This window comes from Pituophis catenifer, unplaced genomic scaffold (assembly GCF_029215685.1).
Source record: "Pituophis catenifer annectens isolate HBS135680 unplaced genomic scaffold, rPitCat1.0.hap2 SCAF_2, whole genome shotgun sequence".
Classification (NCBI taxonomy): domain Eukaryota; kingdom Metazoa; phylum Chordata; class Lepidosauria; order Squamata; family Colubridae; genus Pituophis; species Pituophis catenifer.
The window spans coordinates 253,928,562-253,947,496 of NW_027256882.1; the positions used below are offsets into that span (position 1 = coordinate 253,928,562).

At 34.7% G+C, this 18,935-nt stretch overlaps 1 protein-coding gene across 3 annotated transcripts in view; it reads left to right on the top strand.

Moving 5' to 3' along the window:
* The window catches only part of ARB2A (ARB2 cotranscriptional regulator A), a 224,095-nt gene extending 205,806 nt beyond the window's left edge, over positions 1–18,289 (top strand). For all 3 annotated transcript variants that reach the window (XM_070935758.1, XM_070935759.1, XM_070935761.1), the window contains one exon: positions 17,620–18,289. In XM_070935758.1, the coding sequence (XP_070791859.1) occupies positions 17,620–17,762 (143 nt within the window). In that variant the 3' untranslated portion in view covers positions 17,763–18,289. The remainder of the gene's footprint in view (positions 1–17,619) is intronic.
* Positions 18,290–18,935: the final 646 nt, after the last annotated feature.

Consider the following 18,935-nt stretch of genomic DNA (forward strand, 5'->3'; position numbering starts at 1 on the left):
ATTCTTGTTTTTTGTTCTTTTGTTTCTATTTCTGGTATATATTCCTATATTCTGAATTTTGGATATTGTATTCAATAAAAAAAATTTTTTTTATAGCTTCATGGACAAGGTCAAGGTTATTATGTTTTTTTTATTCTGGGCCAAAAGCAAGGTCCTACTGATTGAAAACATATTAATAATGGTTTTGTCCATCTGAATTAGAATAGAATAGAATAACAGAGTTGGAAGGGACCTTGGAGGTCTTCTAGTCCAACCCCCTGCCCAGGCCGGAAACCCTACACCACTTCAGACAAACAGTTATCCAACATCATCTTAAAAATTTCCAGTGTTGGGGCATTCACAACTTTTGCAGGCAAGTTGTTCCACTTATTAATTGTTCTAACTGTCAGGAAACTTCTCCTTAGTTCTAAATTGCTTCTCTCCTTGATTAGTTTCCACCCATTGCTTCTTGTCCTACCCTCAGGTGCCCTGAAGAATAGTTTGACTCCTTCTTCTTTGTAGCAACGCCTGAGATATTGGAACACTGCTATCATGTCTCCCCTAGTCCTTCTCTTCATCAAACTAGACATACCCAGTTCCTGCAACAGTTCTTCATATGTTTTAGCCTCCAGTCCCCTAATCATCTTTGTTGCTCTTCTCTGCGCTCTTTCTAGAGTCTCAACATCTTTTTTACATTGTGGCGACCAAAACTGAATGCAATATTCCAAGTGTGGCCTTACACTTAATCCAGTTCTGCTGAAAATAACTGACGCAGAAATAGAATATTAAAGCTATACCAGAGGTGGGTTTCAGCAGGTTCTGACCAGTTCTGGAGAACCGGTAGTATAAATTCTGACTGGCCCCACCCTCATCTATTCTCTGCCTCCCAAGTCCTAGCTGATTGGGAGGAAATGGGGACCTTCCCCTGGATTGGGGAGGGAATGGAGATTTTACAGCATCCTTCCCATGCCACACCCACCAAGCCACACCCACAGAACCGGTAGTAAAAAATTTTGAAACTCACTACTGAGCTATACCTTTTTTTGGCGGTACTAGTTGCTAGAAACTGTCTCAGAATAAACATGATCAATTTAATTATTCTAATTAATAATAATAATCTTCCATCAATTTGCTTAATGTTCTTAATAACTATTTAAACCTAGAGTTACACTTTTGAATTCAATTAATATTCTGTGAAAAAAATCTGCTTCATTATTTCTTGAATTTTCTACCTATTGGTTTAATGAATATGGTACATATATGTGTGAAAAAGAATTCATTTCTAACAAGCTCATCATCACCAATGGCATGTTTATAACTCTTTAGCTGTACTTTTTAAAATCTCAAGTGGCACAGACTTTTATTCAAGAAAAGGTGTTAGGAAATAGACTTCAGACTCAGTGTTTCTTTTTCTGTATCATGTCCTGTATATTATCCCAAAACTGTACTTATGTGGCTGCAACACTGATATTGATAGAAAATTGATTGTGATACTTGTAATTTTCAGTTCTTTTTCTAATATTTATTTGTTTTTCTTCCTCTCCCCGCTTAATTAGTACACATACCAAACCAATATTTCATTTTTGTTTTTGACTATGTCTAGGATCTCTTTCCTGGAATCAAATGAGCTCCTTCAGCATATACATAAAATACAGGATACATACGTATATATGTGTAGTATACAAGATATACTAAAAGTAACAAGATAAAAGAATATCAGGTCCACAGAACAAGGAAGGAATACTTAAAGGCCTATTATCTTTCTTACTCAGTTTTTCAGTGTATACAAATACTAGTTTTAGAGAGGGCTGTAAAGCACTGTGAAGTGGTATATGAGTCTTAAGTGCTATTGCTATTTATGATTGTACCTGTGCATATGTTTCTCATAAACACAACATAAGATAATGCTATTACTGGAATGCTAATTCCAATTACTCTTTTCAATTCTAATATTGAATTGAAATAATAGCAGCAGGAACATTATTTTATTACAGCCATTGACCAATCAAAATTCTAATATACCTTTAGGTCTGCTTCATATTTTTGGCAATTAGAGTTTTAAAAGGTTTGTGTTGGATTGGTGTCAGTCAGAAACTATGCAAATGATACATTACTTCTGAATATGCATTGATTTAATTCAGTGTGAAAAAGCTATAAGGTCTCTAGTTATGGATATATTAACACTGAAGCTTTAATAAATTTCTGATTCATTAAAAATTGCACATAGAGTGTTTTAAACTTCTCAAAAATGTATTTGAAAGGATGGACATTGGTTTTTTCTTTGTGGAAGAAGTAAAAATTTAAAATGGACCTATGAATTTCTGAAATAATATTTTGACGTACATTAGTAAGTATACGGATAAATCTTTAAATGTTAGAGATGTTAATGTAATGTTGAATTATATTCCAAAGCTTTGGAATCTCTGTGTGAAAATCGTGGTTTACTGTGCATTGTGCGATTGGATAAGCTAAAAAAAAAAAAAACAATACTGAGACATTGGAAATGCGATATTATTTTAGATATTAAGGGCTGGTGTTTGGAAAAGTATAATTTATCCATCTGGAAAAGGCAGTATATTTACTAATCAAAAAATTAAACAATATATTTTTCTTTGGCATAGATTTTGGTATTTTACAATAATATTATGTATCTAATTATATATTTGTTACCTTTTTTTCCTTTTTTTTTGTTTTATATCCTTTTTACTTTCATGGGTTGCTTTGCTTTTGACTGTGTGTGTCTATGTCTGTCCATGTGCATTTTGCTTATATTTTGTATGCCTTAAAATGTTAATACCTATTTCATTAGGGAGGTGTTACTACAGTTCAGGGGTAAAATGCTACCGGTTTGGACCGGTTCTTCCAAACCAGTAGTAAAAAATGCTACCGGTTCAGGCGAACCGGTATTTCCAACAATCAGCTGGGCAACGATCAGCTGTGACGCACAATTTATATTAGCTAGAATCATTGGATTTCCTGCTTTCTAGCTAATCTAAATCGCGTGGCACAGTGGATTCCCCCCCCTCACTGTTCTACTTAACTTTGCAGATTCAGAAGGCTTCAAAATGTTCCTTTTTTAGCGCTGCGTGGGCGCGCCTCAGGCACACATGCACACACACTCGGTAGCAGATTCACAGAACCGGTAGCAGACTTCAGAGGATTTCACCGCTGCTAAAGTTCCTAAACTGTAACCAGACTCGAAAGAAATTAATTTTATATATATCTTATACAGAAGACTTATATTTCTTATATTTTTGTTTGTTTGTTTGCTTACTTGCTTAAATTTTCTACAGCTGCCAAACTTCAATGGTCTCTGGGCAGTGTACAAAAACAAAACAAAAATCAATAAAAAACAAAAAATAAAACGATACAGAAGGTTCAGACTAAAACAAAATACAATATAACATTAACTCTGATTATTTTATATTGTCCTGGTAAATGGAAGCAAATATATTTTCAAAACTTGTTGTAATATGGCAAATTACAGGAAAAATATGTAAAATTGTATTGGGATATGAAAAGCCTATTTTATATTGCTATCTGAAGTAATTTTTAGGATCCTGACTCTTTTGATATTAAAATAAAAGATATCTTACTTCTATAATATCGACTGTTTGTACAGTAACAAGTTGATATTTGATATTTGCTACTGTGAATACAAATATGTTTTAAATCTATTATTATGGTATTTAGTGTAGAAATATATATCCTTTTAGCATATTAAAAACACTTTGTGGCAAATTTCTTGCAAATATCTTTTATACATCTGTGAAAAGAGATACATGAAATAATTATATGACAAAGTAAAAATACCATAGGTAACTAGCAGATTTGTTTATATACAAAACTTTATTCACCGTGATAATTGCACTCAAATGTATGTGATTATTTATAGGCTACACTTTTAGCTCTAAATTTCAGAATCTTAAGAGTATAATCCCTTGTAAATACTGATCCAATAGTAAGTTCTATTGAATTAAATAAGAATTATTTGAAGATATAGTGGATAGGTACTTTAAAATATCTTGATTTCTAAAACAAAAAGAGCAACAATGCTAGACTGAATATATTATCACCATAATACTTCATAGTGATCATAATAGCTAAAAAGCATTTTGAAATTTGTAAACTTCACAAGCCATGGAATACAGATCTATTTTTCCAAGTAATATTTCCAAATCCTTTGTGTCTCTGACATGCTATTGGGGCTATGTGTGAATACCATTAGTACAAGATAGAATAGCCTGTACGGATTTTACAAACATAAGCTGATCTGAAAGCAAGTGTCTGGTTTAAACTGCAATCTTATACTTACTTATTAGTGAGTAAGCCCTATTGAACACAGTGAGACTGTTGAGGAAGCATGCATAATCTCCCTACTTTGACTTTAAAATATATTAATTAAATTAAATATCTTGAAATGTATCTTAAAGTATTTTTCTTTAAGGTCTCCGTTGAAGCATACACTTTTACATTGAAGTACTTCTCCTGATCATTTTCTTTAAAAAAAATAATAATCCTGGAATGATCTGTAGTCAGGGAAAAGCATCTTCACCCAACAGTATTGGCAGCTGCCAGAGCCACAGCATGGATGCTACAATTTGGTCCCCTTTTAAAACAAATTATTATTTCAAAACTGGAGCAGCATTTTCCCTAATGCCTCCTTCCAGCATATCAAACTATATTATTTAGGACATTGTATCAATTCAAAATGATGCTATTTCAACAGTTGGCACCAAGTAAGCATGCTATGACCCAAGTAAGTATGCTATTACGCCAATTATGCCATCATCTAACAGTACTGAAAGGAGATTTTCCTAAAGCACATTCAAACCATCTTCAAGCTACCTAAATGTTTGCTAGAACTGCAAGAGCCAGACAATTGTATTCTTTTTCTGTTCTTGGCACAGAAGAAAAAGTACTACATGTAGTCCTCACTTAACAACCATCCATTCATTGACTGTTGAAAGTTATGATGGTGCTGAATGAATGCTAGTTATGGCCAATCTTCAAAGTTATGGCTGTGATCAAATTTCAGGCATTTGGCAACCTGCCATATTTATAATTGCAATGCGAGCTTCAATTCCCCTGCCTTTCCCCTCCCCCACAATACCTTTTTGGCTCTCTTGCACACTGCATTGCTGGCCAAATGACCATTGGCATCTTCTTCCCCCCATTGCTGATGTAGCATACCTGGCTATGGCAGCAGCTGATCTTGTGCAAAGCTGTGTGAGACCTATGTAAAGGCCTCCATAATACCATGCAAGGCCTCCCCAAGGACCCACATGGCCATGGGGAGGCTGTACAAAGGCCTTACAAAGAGCCAGCAACTGCCTTGGCTAGGTACACCTTATTGGCAGCGGAAAAAAAGATTATAGCAGTGGAGAGCGGCCAAATGGAAACAGATGGGGGAAGAATTAAACCAAAGGCAAGCACAGCAGGACAGGAGAAGTGTGAGATCCACACTTAACAATAGCAGTCCTTGTCTAATGACCATAACTGGGACTTCCATAATGGTGTCACTAAGCAGTGCAGTCATATGATATTTCGCCTTAACAAACATTTCACTTAGCAATGGAAATTCTGGTCCCAGTTAGGGTAAATTAAGCAAGAACTACATATAAGTGGAAAAGCCTTAGTCACCAATTCATTGTCCTCATTAGTCATAATGTAACATATACCATAACATAATTCAGCTCTGATAGAATAGAAAAGTAATTTACTTTAAAATAATACAAGGTGGCAATTCTAGCCAGCTATTTTAGTGCAGCATCATTTCTGTTATGGCATACCACATGATCCAAATCAAGCAATGCTGCTGTTCAGGTCCAATAACAATCTGTTTTTATATCTCATTAAAATCAAATTTAATTTTCAGATTTTTATGATATGTAGCTAGAATAAAAAGTAAATCACAACATATGGTATGTAATATTTAATGTTCATGTAGCATATAGTCAATGAGCAATCAAAAATAAGAACTATCATATCTCACTGTAAAGCATCTTAATCATTTTAACCAAAAAAAATCAAGTATTTTTATTCAGAAACATGAAGATAAATGGGAACTCTTTGATCCTTCTCTTAGTCATTAGCTTTTTTTTCCAGACTTGAAAGTGATAATTGGAAAACCAAATGTTCCAAATCTAACACATTATGATTATAGCATTTAACTAAGACATAGTGCATGTTTCTGTTGAAGATCTCTTTTAACTGGTTATACTTATACAGATATAAAAGAAATATGAATAAATATAAATTGTTTACGTTTTTCTCCCTCATTCCATTATTACATGCTGGAAATGGGATGATATAATGATTATTTTTCACAAAGGAATTACATTGATAGATACTATTAGTTTCAATTTCCTTGTGTTACTGTTGTGTTTTGTTTTGTTTCCATTATTTCTCATTTGCACAGCACTATTTATTTTTTTAAAAAAGATAACTAAGAAAAAAACATTAAGTAGTGTACATTGTGAATATGGAGAAAAATGTAAATTTGTCATATTAGAATATGCTAGATAACTTGTTATCCATTGGATGACCCGCCCAAAGATATTTCCTTGCCTAAATAGAGAAACAAAATGACCATCAGTGGATTGGTATTTTTTTGGTTTTAAAATTAAAGAAGAAAATATCATTTTAGTAAAGAAGAAAGATTTGTAGCAAGACAAATATAGATGCTTTTTGTTTAATAAAGTTTTGTTTTTGATGGCAACAGTTGCAATTGATCCATGTAGCATTGACTATCAATGCAATGAATATTTTCACTCACGTCTTAATTTTTATATTAGTTGTATTTGAAACAACTTCTATTTGAAATTTATTTTTGGATAGGAAATATTTTTAGTTACGTTTTAAATTGAAACAAAAAAGGTAGACTGCAATCTATGAAAAAAAACAGATGTTGTGAGATTAATTTATGTATATGAAACTGCTGTAATTTTAGATAATAATTTCTCTGTATTTTTGCACATAAAATGTATGCTACTTGTTCATTTGTTGAACTACAATTTCTACCCAGAATTTGCTCTTGACATGCTGAATTATAATAGACAGAGGTTTATTGATTAAGTTATATGGGAAATCCCTCTTTATATTACCTACAAATTATAAATAATATATTTCAAAAGGCTCTAAATTAGGAGAAGCAATATTCTTATGAGAAACGCTCATGTAAACTTCTTAAAGTAAAGGTTATTAGCTTTATGATTACACTATTGGTGTTCTTGACCCATAGGAATGATCACTATTCATAAAATAATAGACTAGATAATTATTACTTACCTTTTCTAGTAATGTTGATTAGCCAGATCACCAAAGATCTTTCTGATAGAGGATCTATATTCTCAATATTCACTGTATTGATATAAATCATCTGATATACAATAAAGTTATCCTCTTCTATAACTAAAAGCAAAAGGCCAATCTAGCAGTTTGAAAGCATGTAAATGCGAGTAGATAAATAAGTACCCCTTTTGTGGAAATGTAACAATGCTTCATGATGTCATGCTGGCCACATGACTGTAGAAATGTCTTTGGAAAGCGCTGGCTCAATGAAACAGAGCCGAGCATCGCCCCTTACAGTCAGCAATGACCAGCAAAGTAAAATCTGCAGGGACTCCTTTACCTTTTATTTTGTTAGAATAATTAGTTTAATTTTATTTCTGAAAGTGTGACAGCTTTCAATAAAATAAAATAGAGTTTACATATTATATATGTATATGTATATGTATATGTATATGTATATGTATATGTATATGTATGTACTGTATGCTTCCTAGCAACTCACACGTTATATTATCTGTAATTTTAGCTTTATTCATAAATATCTGACTTTATTATTTATTTATCTATCAAATTTCTAGGCCACCTGACTGCAGAATGACTCGGAATTGAAAACAAATAGAAAACAATAAAATATAAGAAAAGGACAGCAGTTGCTCATAGGGGCAAATAAAAAAGATCACTTACACTTATATATTCCTCTTTTAAAGGAGCCCAATGACAGTCAGCCCAAGACTGAGGAAAGATCCAGGTTTTGAAGGCTTGTTTAAAGTGAATAGGGTGGAGAGGATGTTCTATAGGGCAGGTACAGTAACAGAGAAGACTTGCTTCCTGGATTTTGCTAGATGACATTGTTTAATGAAGTTTACTTTGTCAGATCATGCAAAAAGGGCAGATACTATTGGAGTCAGATAGTCTCTGAGATAAGTAAACTCTATACCATTTAGGACAGGGGTGTCAAACTCATGGTCCGTGGGCCGGATGCATCAGGTGTTGGCCACGCTCAGCCCCAGTTTACCAAAGGGGAGAAATGTTGCAATACGTCACGTGATGATCTGTCGTCACAGTTTGACACTCCTGATTTAGGGCTTTGGAAGTAATAAGCAACAATTTTAATTCCACCCAGAAGCTTATTGGTAACCAATGTTGCTCATGGAATAATGATATCACATGGGCATAATAAGGCATCACATCACTATTTGTGCCATTATATTCTGGACCAGCTGCAGCTTCTCAGTGGTTTTCAAAGCAGCCTCAGGTAGAGCACATTGCAGGAGTCCACCTTTAGTCTAGACTGCTGTTTTCCCCTTTTTTTTCTTCTCCGCTGACCTGACCGGCCTTTCTGACCTGACTTTGGACAATGGTTAGAACTGCTCCTTTTTCATATCATTAACTGCTTGTTTATAGGCCTACATTTATAAAACAGTAAATAGCATTTTCCCACAGGAGGATTTTTTTTATTCTCTATCTAGCAGTCCAATTTATACTGATGGAGAATATATTTCCTTCCTTGGTAACAATTGTAATAGCTTTACTGACACTTGACTGGTTTGTAATGTTTAGTCTCAAATATAAAATATATATTTAGATCAGTTAAAAGTTTATCACCTTTAACTATTGATAGTCAAAGTTACATTGCATTGAATTTTTCATAACTTTTATTCTAAATGTACTTTCTTCACAGTATACAGTATGTAGGTTTGGTACAGAATGACTTTCTTAAATCTAAAACTGAACTGTAGTCACCTAGGTCAGATAGGTAGTACAGAAATTTAATAATAAATAGATAAATAAACTATAGTGCTATAGAGACAAAGTTCAGTCTTGATCAACACCCCCTGAAAGCTTTTCAAGGTAGGCCTAGTCAGGAATCAGAACTGAAGGATTATAAGAACCCTATTTTATTGTTGTAGGGCTAAAAATAATAAAGACGGAATATAAAATTTAAAAAATCTGAGTCTTGAATACCTATCAAAGTGCCTCCTCTCCTTAATGCCAAACAGAATCAAAGCATAATTACCTTATTGACATTTTTTTGCATTCCATCTTTGACTTATTTCTTTATACCTCTACATCTCTACCCTCTATTCTAATTTCATTATGACTTTGAGAAGATAAACATTTTTGCTTCTGTTTTTAACTGAATAAGTTCAGTATGTATCTGAAACTAGGATTTATATAATAATTTATATTAACAGTAGTTTAAATTCAGGTGTTACACAAAATATTGATTAATTTACAACAAAAGTACATGCTGAATCACTGTATTTATAAGCCCTCAGAAGAATTTATTCGATAGTTTTACATAGTGTTTCCTACTACATTCATAGAAGTCCCATTGATTTCTTGACAAGATTTCAGAAGTGGTTTTGCCTTCCTTCCTTTCTATTGCTGAGACAAAGTGACCGGCCCAAGGTCACCCAGCTGGCTTTGTGTCTAAGACAAGACTAGAATTCAACTGTCTCCCAGTTTCTAGCCTAATATCTTGGCACTACACCAAACTATCTCTGCCTCTGTCTATCTATGTATGTGGTTAGTCAACTAATGACAGAAAACATATTTAATACTCCTGACTCCCATTTTCCCTATAATAATCACCTTATAAGGTGAATTGGGCTGAGAAGGAATGACTAGCCCAAAGTCACACAGCTGGCTTTCATTCTTAAAGAAAGCCTAGAACTCACAGCCTCCTGTTTTCTAGGCCAGCAATTTAACAGTTAATTCAAATTGGATCTTTAGTAGCATCATCTATGGCACTCTGGTAATCTTAAGAGAAAGTATAACAAAGGAACATGAAATTAAAAACATATTTTGCTATGTATGATGTTCACATCAAGAAAAAAAACAATAAAGGAAAATGAAAAAATAGCGTGCTTTAAAACTTTACATAAGCCTCTGCAGAAAACTAGTGTTTCATCATAATCTAACAAGGAATATACTTTTAAAAACTATACATGAATGAACTGTTTACTTCTCACACACTTCTCAAATATACAGTCTATGCACTGATCCTTTGTAATTCCACAAAAGGCAATATATCCTGAGTATCCTTGTCATTCATACTGGCATTGTTAAAGAGAATTCTGTTCTCAAATTCAAATATTGGCATGGAGGAAAAGAAAAAAACCCTGTTTCCAACTGTACATAATGTTTACTGTGCCTCAGATCTGTCCTTGATCTGTAAATTGCTTATGACCTTAATATTTATCACTATATTTATCTTTCAAATGATCCCCTGTGACAGGCAACATTGTGTGATGTCAAACATTCTCATTTCTGATTTATTTTATTCAGTGGTTACAATTCTGATGCTGCCTTTGATGCTATCAATTTTTATTCTGAATGGCCCCCAAGGTATCAATAGTTAATACTAGGGCGGTGGCTTTATCTATATCTCTGATACACATTCCATAATTCCATTTTATTGGTGAACTTTCCAAGTAAGATAACATCTTGTCTATCTAATGTAAAAGGAACTTGAGGCACTAATTGCTGTGTAATTCAGTTCTAACTATAACTATATGGACATATGAAACCATAAAATGTTTTACCAAAAATTAGACATAATGTTTGAAGACTGAATAGCTTTAGAACCAGCTGCTGCAGCTAAGCATATCAGCTTAAACAAAATCATTGGGTTAATTGTATCTTTTAACATTTGCACAGAAGAGGAAAGCATGTTAGTTACTATTCTCAATTAAAGAATTAGTGTAATATTATCCAAAAAGGTGCTGAATTTTCCCTACTTTACGAGAAATAGATATCTGTTCAGAAGACTCACTATGCTTAAATCTGTACCATTGTTAATATTCTGATTAACTATAACATTTAGATTCAGAAATAGATAAAATCCTTATACAAACGTAATTCAACTAAAGCAGATTAGATTATAATATTCCTATCTCACTTGATAGCCTGCTGGTATTACAAGTATTTTAAGGATCCAAGCTATATCAGTAGTAAATACAAGTCTATGAGGTATTAAAATATAAATCCTTCTCCAGTTATAATCTAATTCTTTATAGTGGCAACTCTTGTCAATTTGCATTATACAATGCATGCATTCAATCTCATGTCGTAGATTACAGAAGGCATAACTGTACAGTATAATATAAGAAATAGCCGTAAGACTTTGCTGCTATGTAAAGTCCACACAGGCATTTAGTTGAACAAGTAAACTTGATATTTCAAGAAACTATCTCGGTAATAATTGTGGAATCTAGTTTATTCATTATTTTAAAATTAGGGAGAGAGTGATATAGACATGTTTTTATTAAATGTGCAGCTAATATTGAGCTAGGAAGCATTGTCAGTGCAGGGATGGATCAGAAAATTATACAGAATGAAACAGATGAGCTTGTGAACTGAAATAATAAAAGTAAAAGAAAATTCAATGTGTGTTAGGTCATTATACATTTGGAACTGAGGGCTAATCAGGCAGAAATTGAAGGGGGAAAAGTGATACCTAGATACTAGTTAGTCATCAGATGAATATAAGCTACCAATGTGATGCAAGTACAAAGAAGGAAAAGTTAATTCTATACACTGAGGAGGCAAAGTCAGTTTTTGGATTTATTAAGCAAGATATTTATAGTTGGAATTGGGGACATGTCAGTAACTTTATAACAGTCACTGAAGAACTCATCTAGAAGGATGCCTAATGTTGGCTCCATATCAAAAGGATAAATTTAAAGTAGAGTAAACATAAGAGCAAATATATTAATTGTTGAAATGAATTTATGAAGAGATGAATTGAAAGCTTTATTTTTTTAGTTGGAGGAGTCTGAGAGCGACAGTAATAGCACTCTATGGATATTATTAAAGGGAATGATATAAAAAAAGGTTGCATTTTTAAAATAGTAAATAAATAAATAATCCTAAACCATTAGATCTGAAATATGAGACAATGCCTGCCTAGTATGGGAATAACTATATGATATATGAAATGCTAAATAGATCTACAGTTGACATAACTAATACTTACCTATGCACACACTACTAGCATCTTAATTTTATGCCTTACTCACCTTTTCTCTGAAAAGGCTAACATTCCTTGAATTGCCATATACAATATATATTATTCTTTTCACCAAGCAACTCTACCAGCACTGTTTTTCATGCTATTTTATCTACTTAACAGTAGTCTTAAAATTGGGTGCACATTGTCAGTTGCCACAAAATTGTAATGATGAGATCTTGAAAAAAATAATTAAGTTTCTAAATATTGAGGGGGGGGATCCCTTCATCAAATCTGCTTTGCAATTCATCAGGCAATCATAGCTTTCGTATAACTTCTGCAGTCATCAAATGAATACCATAATATTTTAAAGACGGGGCTTAAAAATAAAAGGTTTCAGGAAGGAAAAGGATAGGAACATTACAGGATACAACATAATCTACCTCTCTGCAAATTGCCAATATCTTTACCTCTGTAACACTCCCCAAATCTTCTTCAGCAATTTATCAGCTTCTTCACATCCAAGCTGTGGGTGCTTTCAAATTTGCAAATAGTCCTTCTACAAGTTCTGACATCAAGTAATAATTTGTTTTTCTCTTGATGATTATTACTCATCAAGTAATAATGTTTATCTTGCAACATTTTCTGCATCTATATCAAATATAATATTTATTGGTAACAAGTATCTTAAAAGTGAAATGAATTTCATTGACCTGGCAGAGCCTGACGTTACTGAGAATTTGTATCTACAATTATCTGTAGATTCCTATTCTCTATTGATAATGCTTACTATTTGCAAATAGCAAAACTGATATGTATCAGTCTAAAAATGTTTTTGTGTATTTGAATTTCTATAGAAAAGTGAGGTTTTCGTACATTTTGTAATCTGAAACAAGAGTTCAATGATTACTATTATTTATTTATTTATTTATTTATTTATTTATTTATTTATTTATTTATTTATTTATTTATTTATTATATTTCTATACCGCCTTTCTCCCGTAGGACTCAAGGCGGTGTACAGTCAAGAAAAATATAGACACACAAATATCATAAAATTATAAAATTATAAAATATAATTATAATTTTTATAATTATAAAATTATAAAATCTATTTGTTATACTTGTATGCTGCCTGCTTCCTAACAACTCTGGGTGGCTCACAACAATCAAACAAAAAAATTACAATAAAATCAGTAAAAGATAATTTATGAAAAGAGATCTTAGGCAAAGTAGATAAAGTTCTTTAGAAAGAATCTTTTCTGCAGAGTGTCTGCAATTATAGGGGCCTTATTCCTACTCCTCACAGTAAAAGATATTTTAGTACTAAAAGAAATACTGAGAATACTATTGGAGAAAGAAAGGGAGATTTTGTAGAACAAATTATCTTTTAAGTTTATTAAAGAATAATCTTTAAAATATATGGAATTTATATAATATTAAATATAAAAATCATATATAATTTTACCTTGATACAATAACTACTTGGCAGTTTCATACAAGACTGTTTCTACAGCTACATAGGACAAACTCTATTCGTCAGTATCACTTTTCTTTATGTTAAACATAGTAGAACCATTTGTTATGTATTCCTTTTTGATAAAAAATTAATTTCTTTAATTTAAATGAAATCCATTTTGAATCAATTTAGAATAAAATCCAGTGATCCAGTACTGCACATGGTCAGTGTGGGATTTTCCTCAGGAGAAACAGGAGTCATATTCTTTTTCCCATATCACTTCTTTGCTTAATAGTAAAACATTTCCCTTGAATTAGTTTAATTAATAAGAAGCCATTTTCTTTTCACTTAATTTTTTTCTACAGACTTTAACTATTTTTACCATTATATTTTGCTTGTAATACTGCTTTATAAATCAATATCAGCTTTTGCATTAATAGCCAGTGTCGATAGCATTGCAGGTTGGTTTGGCATTCTCCTGTACATTCATTTAAAGTACCCCTCATTGCAGCACATTTCACAGAACATTTATATTGGTTTTGCACCACTATCCCATGGACTGCTCAGTGTGCACTGAAATATTTTTATCCATTTGATAGCAATATTTCATATTGCCTTTTTTCTCTAAACAATTGCTTCTAGTAAAACTCATATTAATGTATGCTTTTTCTGAAAAAAACCTTTTTAAGCCATTTCGGAATGCAATAATTTTTGTCAAAATAGTTAAAATAGCACAATGATAAATAAGGCTTCAGTAATGAAGGGCTTCTAAATGTATGCCCAAAACTGTAGAGTTCACGTCTAATGAGTTGGATGCTGAAACTTAAACAGGAAGGAATTCATACTACATGAATCTTCTTTTTTATAGGATAAAAAGAGAAAGAAAACACAGTAGAATATTGTACTCTATGTTCCACTTCCACCTTCTTTCCTCCGAGAAAGTTTTTTTGCATTCTCCATGCAAAGTCTGGTATCATCAAACAAAAATAGCAAAGCAGGATTCTTGCATAAAATCGCAAAGTTACTTTATGGATTTATGTTTTCTGGACAAATATCTAATTTAATACACTAGCATATTATTCCATTTTTAATATTTATTATAACAATTTCTAATTTCATTGAAATGAAATTATGGAATCCTACTGCTGCTTAGAGTTAGACTTTTGCCTGCAACATAGTTCATTTGAATTCTTATCACATATTTTTTTAAAAAATCAGAATAATGGTATATTATATAGCTATTGAGTTCCACGGAGTTGTGAAGACTTTCCGATGCTTTGAGCCAGAATTTGAACCCACTGTATGAAGAAGACAGTGATGGTTATTCCTAGCTTTGGCTGTGTATAGATGCTGTTTGGGTTATTATGTTGGATTAATTTTTATACTGAATACAATAATAATTTAGAATAAATTATTATTCCAAATATTATTTCCCAGAACAATAATGTATGAGTCAAGCAGTCTTATAAAACCAGTAATTGAATTAATAAACAGACAGATACCATGCGCTTTGTAATGTAGTCTTATGAATATATGAATCCTTTATTTCGTGAGAGTTTTCTGTGTACATCTTTGAGCAAAATACCGTACCAAAATAATGTAAAGGACTAGCACTTATACTTGACGAGAGGACTAAAATTTTACAGCAATCCTAGTCAAGTAACAGAGCATTATAATTATAGAAACTAAAAAAACCACTGTAGTGATTTTTCCACAAGGGAAATTGTTCATCCATCAGTAAGATTGTTACAAGATAAGAGACAATGAGGAGAGAGTTAAAATTGCTTTAGCCTATTGAATCACTGGTTCCCTCTAGATTCAAAAGCCTGAATTGGTTTTGGAGAGATAGCGTAAGAAGTTCCTAGTAAAAACCTTAATGGGTTGATCATAGTTTCAGTCACACTAGCAAGCATAAGTAATGTATGATATTTTCTGAGGAAAGACGTAGCTTATATATTAAGAGGAAGGAATGGGCCCACTATTAGTACAAAGATTTTTCCCATTATTTTCCTGTCATACATGCATTTGCAAAGGAAGATGGATGCAACGAATATAATATCGAAATACACCTGCAAGTAATTTCATGTAAATAAAAGCTTGCATTTACAAATGAATGTACAGAAAGATAAGAGAAAAATTAAGAGAGCTATAGCTCTCTTGTGGAGAAGGGTGGTGTGTATTATTGAAGGATAGAAAAAGTGTTGAAAATGTTTTCCATAACCAAGAACTCCCTTCAATGCTAACATATATAATGGAAGAGATCTCTGATTGGAAGCATTGATTGGCTATGTGTTCTGTTTAAATAATTAGAATGGAGCATAAAATGGGGTGGGGAGGACAGGATGCTGATAGGACAACCTGCTTTAAAAGGAGTCGAAGTGGCTACTTCTCTTTATACTGACAGTATCTATTTACTGAAAGCAGAAGATATAATTGTGGCCGATGGACAAGTGACGTTATCTTTACACAAGCATTATCTATATTTTATTTGGGTGACAAATAATTGTCTGGGTTCTTAAATAAGATCTCCAAGGTTGCTATGTGACACTAGTTCTTTGTCTAAAAAAAAAAAAACCTGTCTGCAATTGTGCCTTTTATAAAAGATATCTGTGAAGGAATTATCCTCATTTGAAGTGACCTGCCTTAACTGTTAAAAGGATGTAGCGGAAAAGCAGACCTTTGCTGGGGTTGGTCGGGAGTACCTGCATTATTGAAGGGTCTTTGTAGTGATGTCTCTAGAGAGGATTTGCCTTTATAATTATATACAAGTATCACACCAGTGGTGTGATCCAGGTAGGGACTCAAGATCTATTTTTATGTATCACATCTATTCCAGAGATTCCAACCTCTTCTCTCCCCCGCCCCTCCCGCTAGCTCTCCTTCAGGGTAGGCCAGGGTGATCATGTCCTTTATTGTTGTAACTCCCAGATTGTGATACTCTCACAAAACTGTTGCTAGGCAACAAATGTGGTTACCAGGTCTCAGCGAATAGCTGAAGGGAAAGCAAAGTGTTGCACCATTGTAGAGTAACCATAGCAATGACCTACTATTACAGAGTGGAGAATTATCATTAACAATGTTAAAGTATCATACAGAAGCCTGGGATCCTGAGACTTCCCAGCAGCATCTCTGCATAATTGCGTTATCCAGGAAGGACTCTCAACTCTTGCAGGGCACCTAGTGACTGGAGTGTTTTGCAGGAGGGATTATGATTAGATGCTGATCTACCAAATCTCACCATTTCACTCTGAAAGCCATTTCAGAGTAGGCTTCTTGCCCTACTATGTTAGTTTTATCTAGGAGAGAGCAACAGTGCACAAGTATTATACATACAAGGGCAAGCAAAGAGGCACATTAGAAAGCCCCTTCCATTCAAGACATAGAAAAATAACAACAACGCCACTGGGAAAGATGTGGATGTTTTTGTAGAGTAATAAGCAGCCAGCCAGTATATGTATCCTCACTAAAGAGGAAAATTTCTGTTCGTAACCTGTGGTGCTGAATTTTTGTCTCCATTCTCTGCCTTGGCACAACCTAGGAGCGAGAGGACACAGCTTTGGAAACTGGCTTGAGATGAAGTCATGAATTTGAGGGGGGGGGGGAATTAACAAATCTTGCCATACTCTTTCCTGCCCTCTCTGCTCATAATTCACCCAACTGCCTTGGGAAGACTATGACGTCTGCCTTCCCCGCCGCCGCGAAGGCACTTGGCTGGCAAAGAGCGCGTGTCTTCTGCACGTGTGTACGCGGGCGGGTGCGCGCTCTGAGGCTTGGTGGTGCTGCTGGCGCCCGCGCGTAGCTCCCGCTTCCCGGCTTGACCCTTTTCCAGTTTGCTGCCGAGGGCGGGGGATGCTTCTTCTCCACCCCAAGCCCCGCCGGTCTCCCGGGTTTCCCCGCAGGTAGTGACGCGGTGCTCTTTTTTTCTGTGTTGCAGGGACGGAGCGGCACGAGCTGACCTCCTGGAAGAGCTACCCGTCGATCTTTCGGTTCTTCCACGAGGCGATGGAGGCGAAAACCAGCTCGGGCAAAGCGGCTCCCACGCGACGGTCGCAGCGGATCCGCTACGAGGAGCTGTAAAAAGCGGGCGGAAGCGGCTCCCGCTTGTCTCTGGGCAGGCGGCGCGCTGCGTTCCCAGCCCCTCATTAGATTGTTTTCTTCCTAGAGCACAGGGTCGCCGTCTATACATCTAAGTAGTGTTTTGCATTATTTCTAGATGAGTGCAACTGTCAAAGCAATATGGGTTCACTGCTTATGCTTCCTGTGGGCTGCGGCTTGGATTTCGGGCTGCCCATCAGTGCGCAGATTAAGGCTGACAGCAGCGCTGCACGGCGCAGTCTGGCGCAGCTCTAATTGCCCCGGACGCAGCCCTGCCCTGAGTTGATGGCGGGCTGCTGCCGTCGCCGTCGCCGCCGCGGCTCTTTCCTGGTCCTAACGCCCGCCTTTTGCCGGGGCCGCTTTCTGGCTTCCCGCCCGCCTGCCCCTGTCTGTCTCTCCTCACTCCCACCCCCAGCCGTCAGTCCTCGTTTTAGAGACACGTTTTAAACAAAGAATTTGTTTCTGTTTCAGAATGTAGGCCTGTACGTGCTAGACGTTTTAAAGTAATTTCCCGCAACGTTATTTGGAGATTTTTGTTTTTAAAGGTCCCGCGTTTTTTTTTTTTTTGTTTTTTTTTTAAATCCACATGAGGGGATAAACCGCAGTGTCCCTGTGCTAGTGATCTCCAGTGATGCTTTTCTCTGTGATTGGAGTATAAATGCTTAGACTCTCACGCAGCCACAACATATTTTTGTTTTCTTTTATGCTGAAGAAAGCGTCTGCGCTGAACTTGAAAATGCATTTAATCGATACCTATTTTATATATATATGGAAGATTTAAACGATTCCAAGTGGGACTGCTGTAAATCTCAATTGTGGGACCGAACTCAAACGCACCCAGTTTTAGTGCTTGAGGAATGCACTTTCCAACTGTTTTCTTGTTTTGGAATACTTTAGGGTTTTCAGGGAAAATTGCTGGATCCTTTTAAAAAAGTAGAACTAGCAGCAGTAGTATTTTAAGGTGTTTCTTCTGATGCTTGGTTGGCATCTTTATTTTTTATTCAAATAGATTATCTATTTTATGACAGATCAAATAGCTAATAACTTTTTTAAAATGCTGGATGGTACCAGAATTCCACAAATCTAGCCTTTTCTGAGTGCAAGGCAAAGGGAGAAGCAGCAACATTTTCAGTTTGGCAAAACAGGGTCAGTATT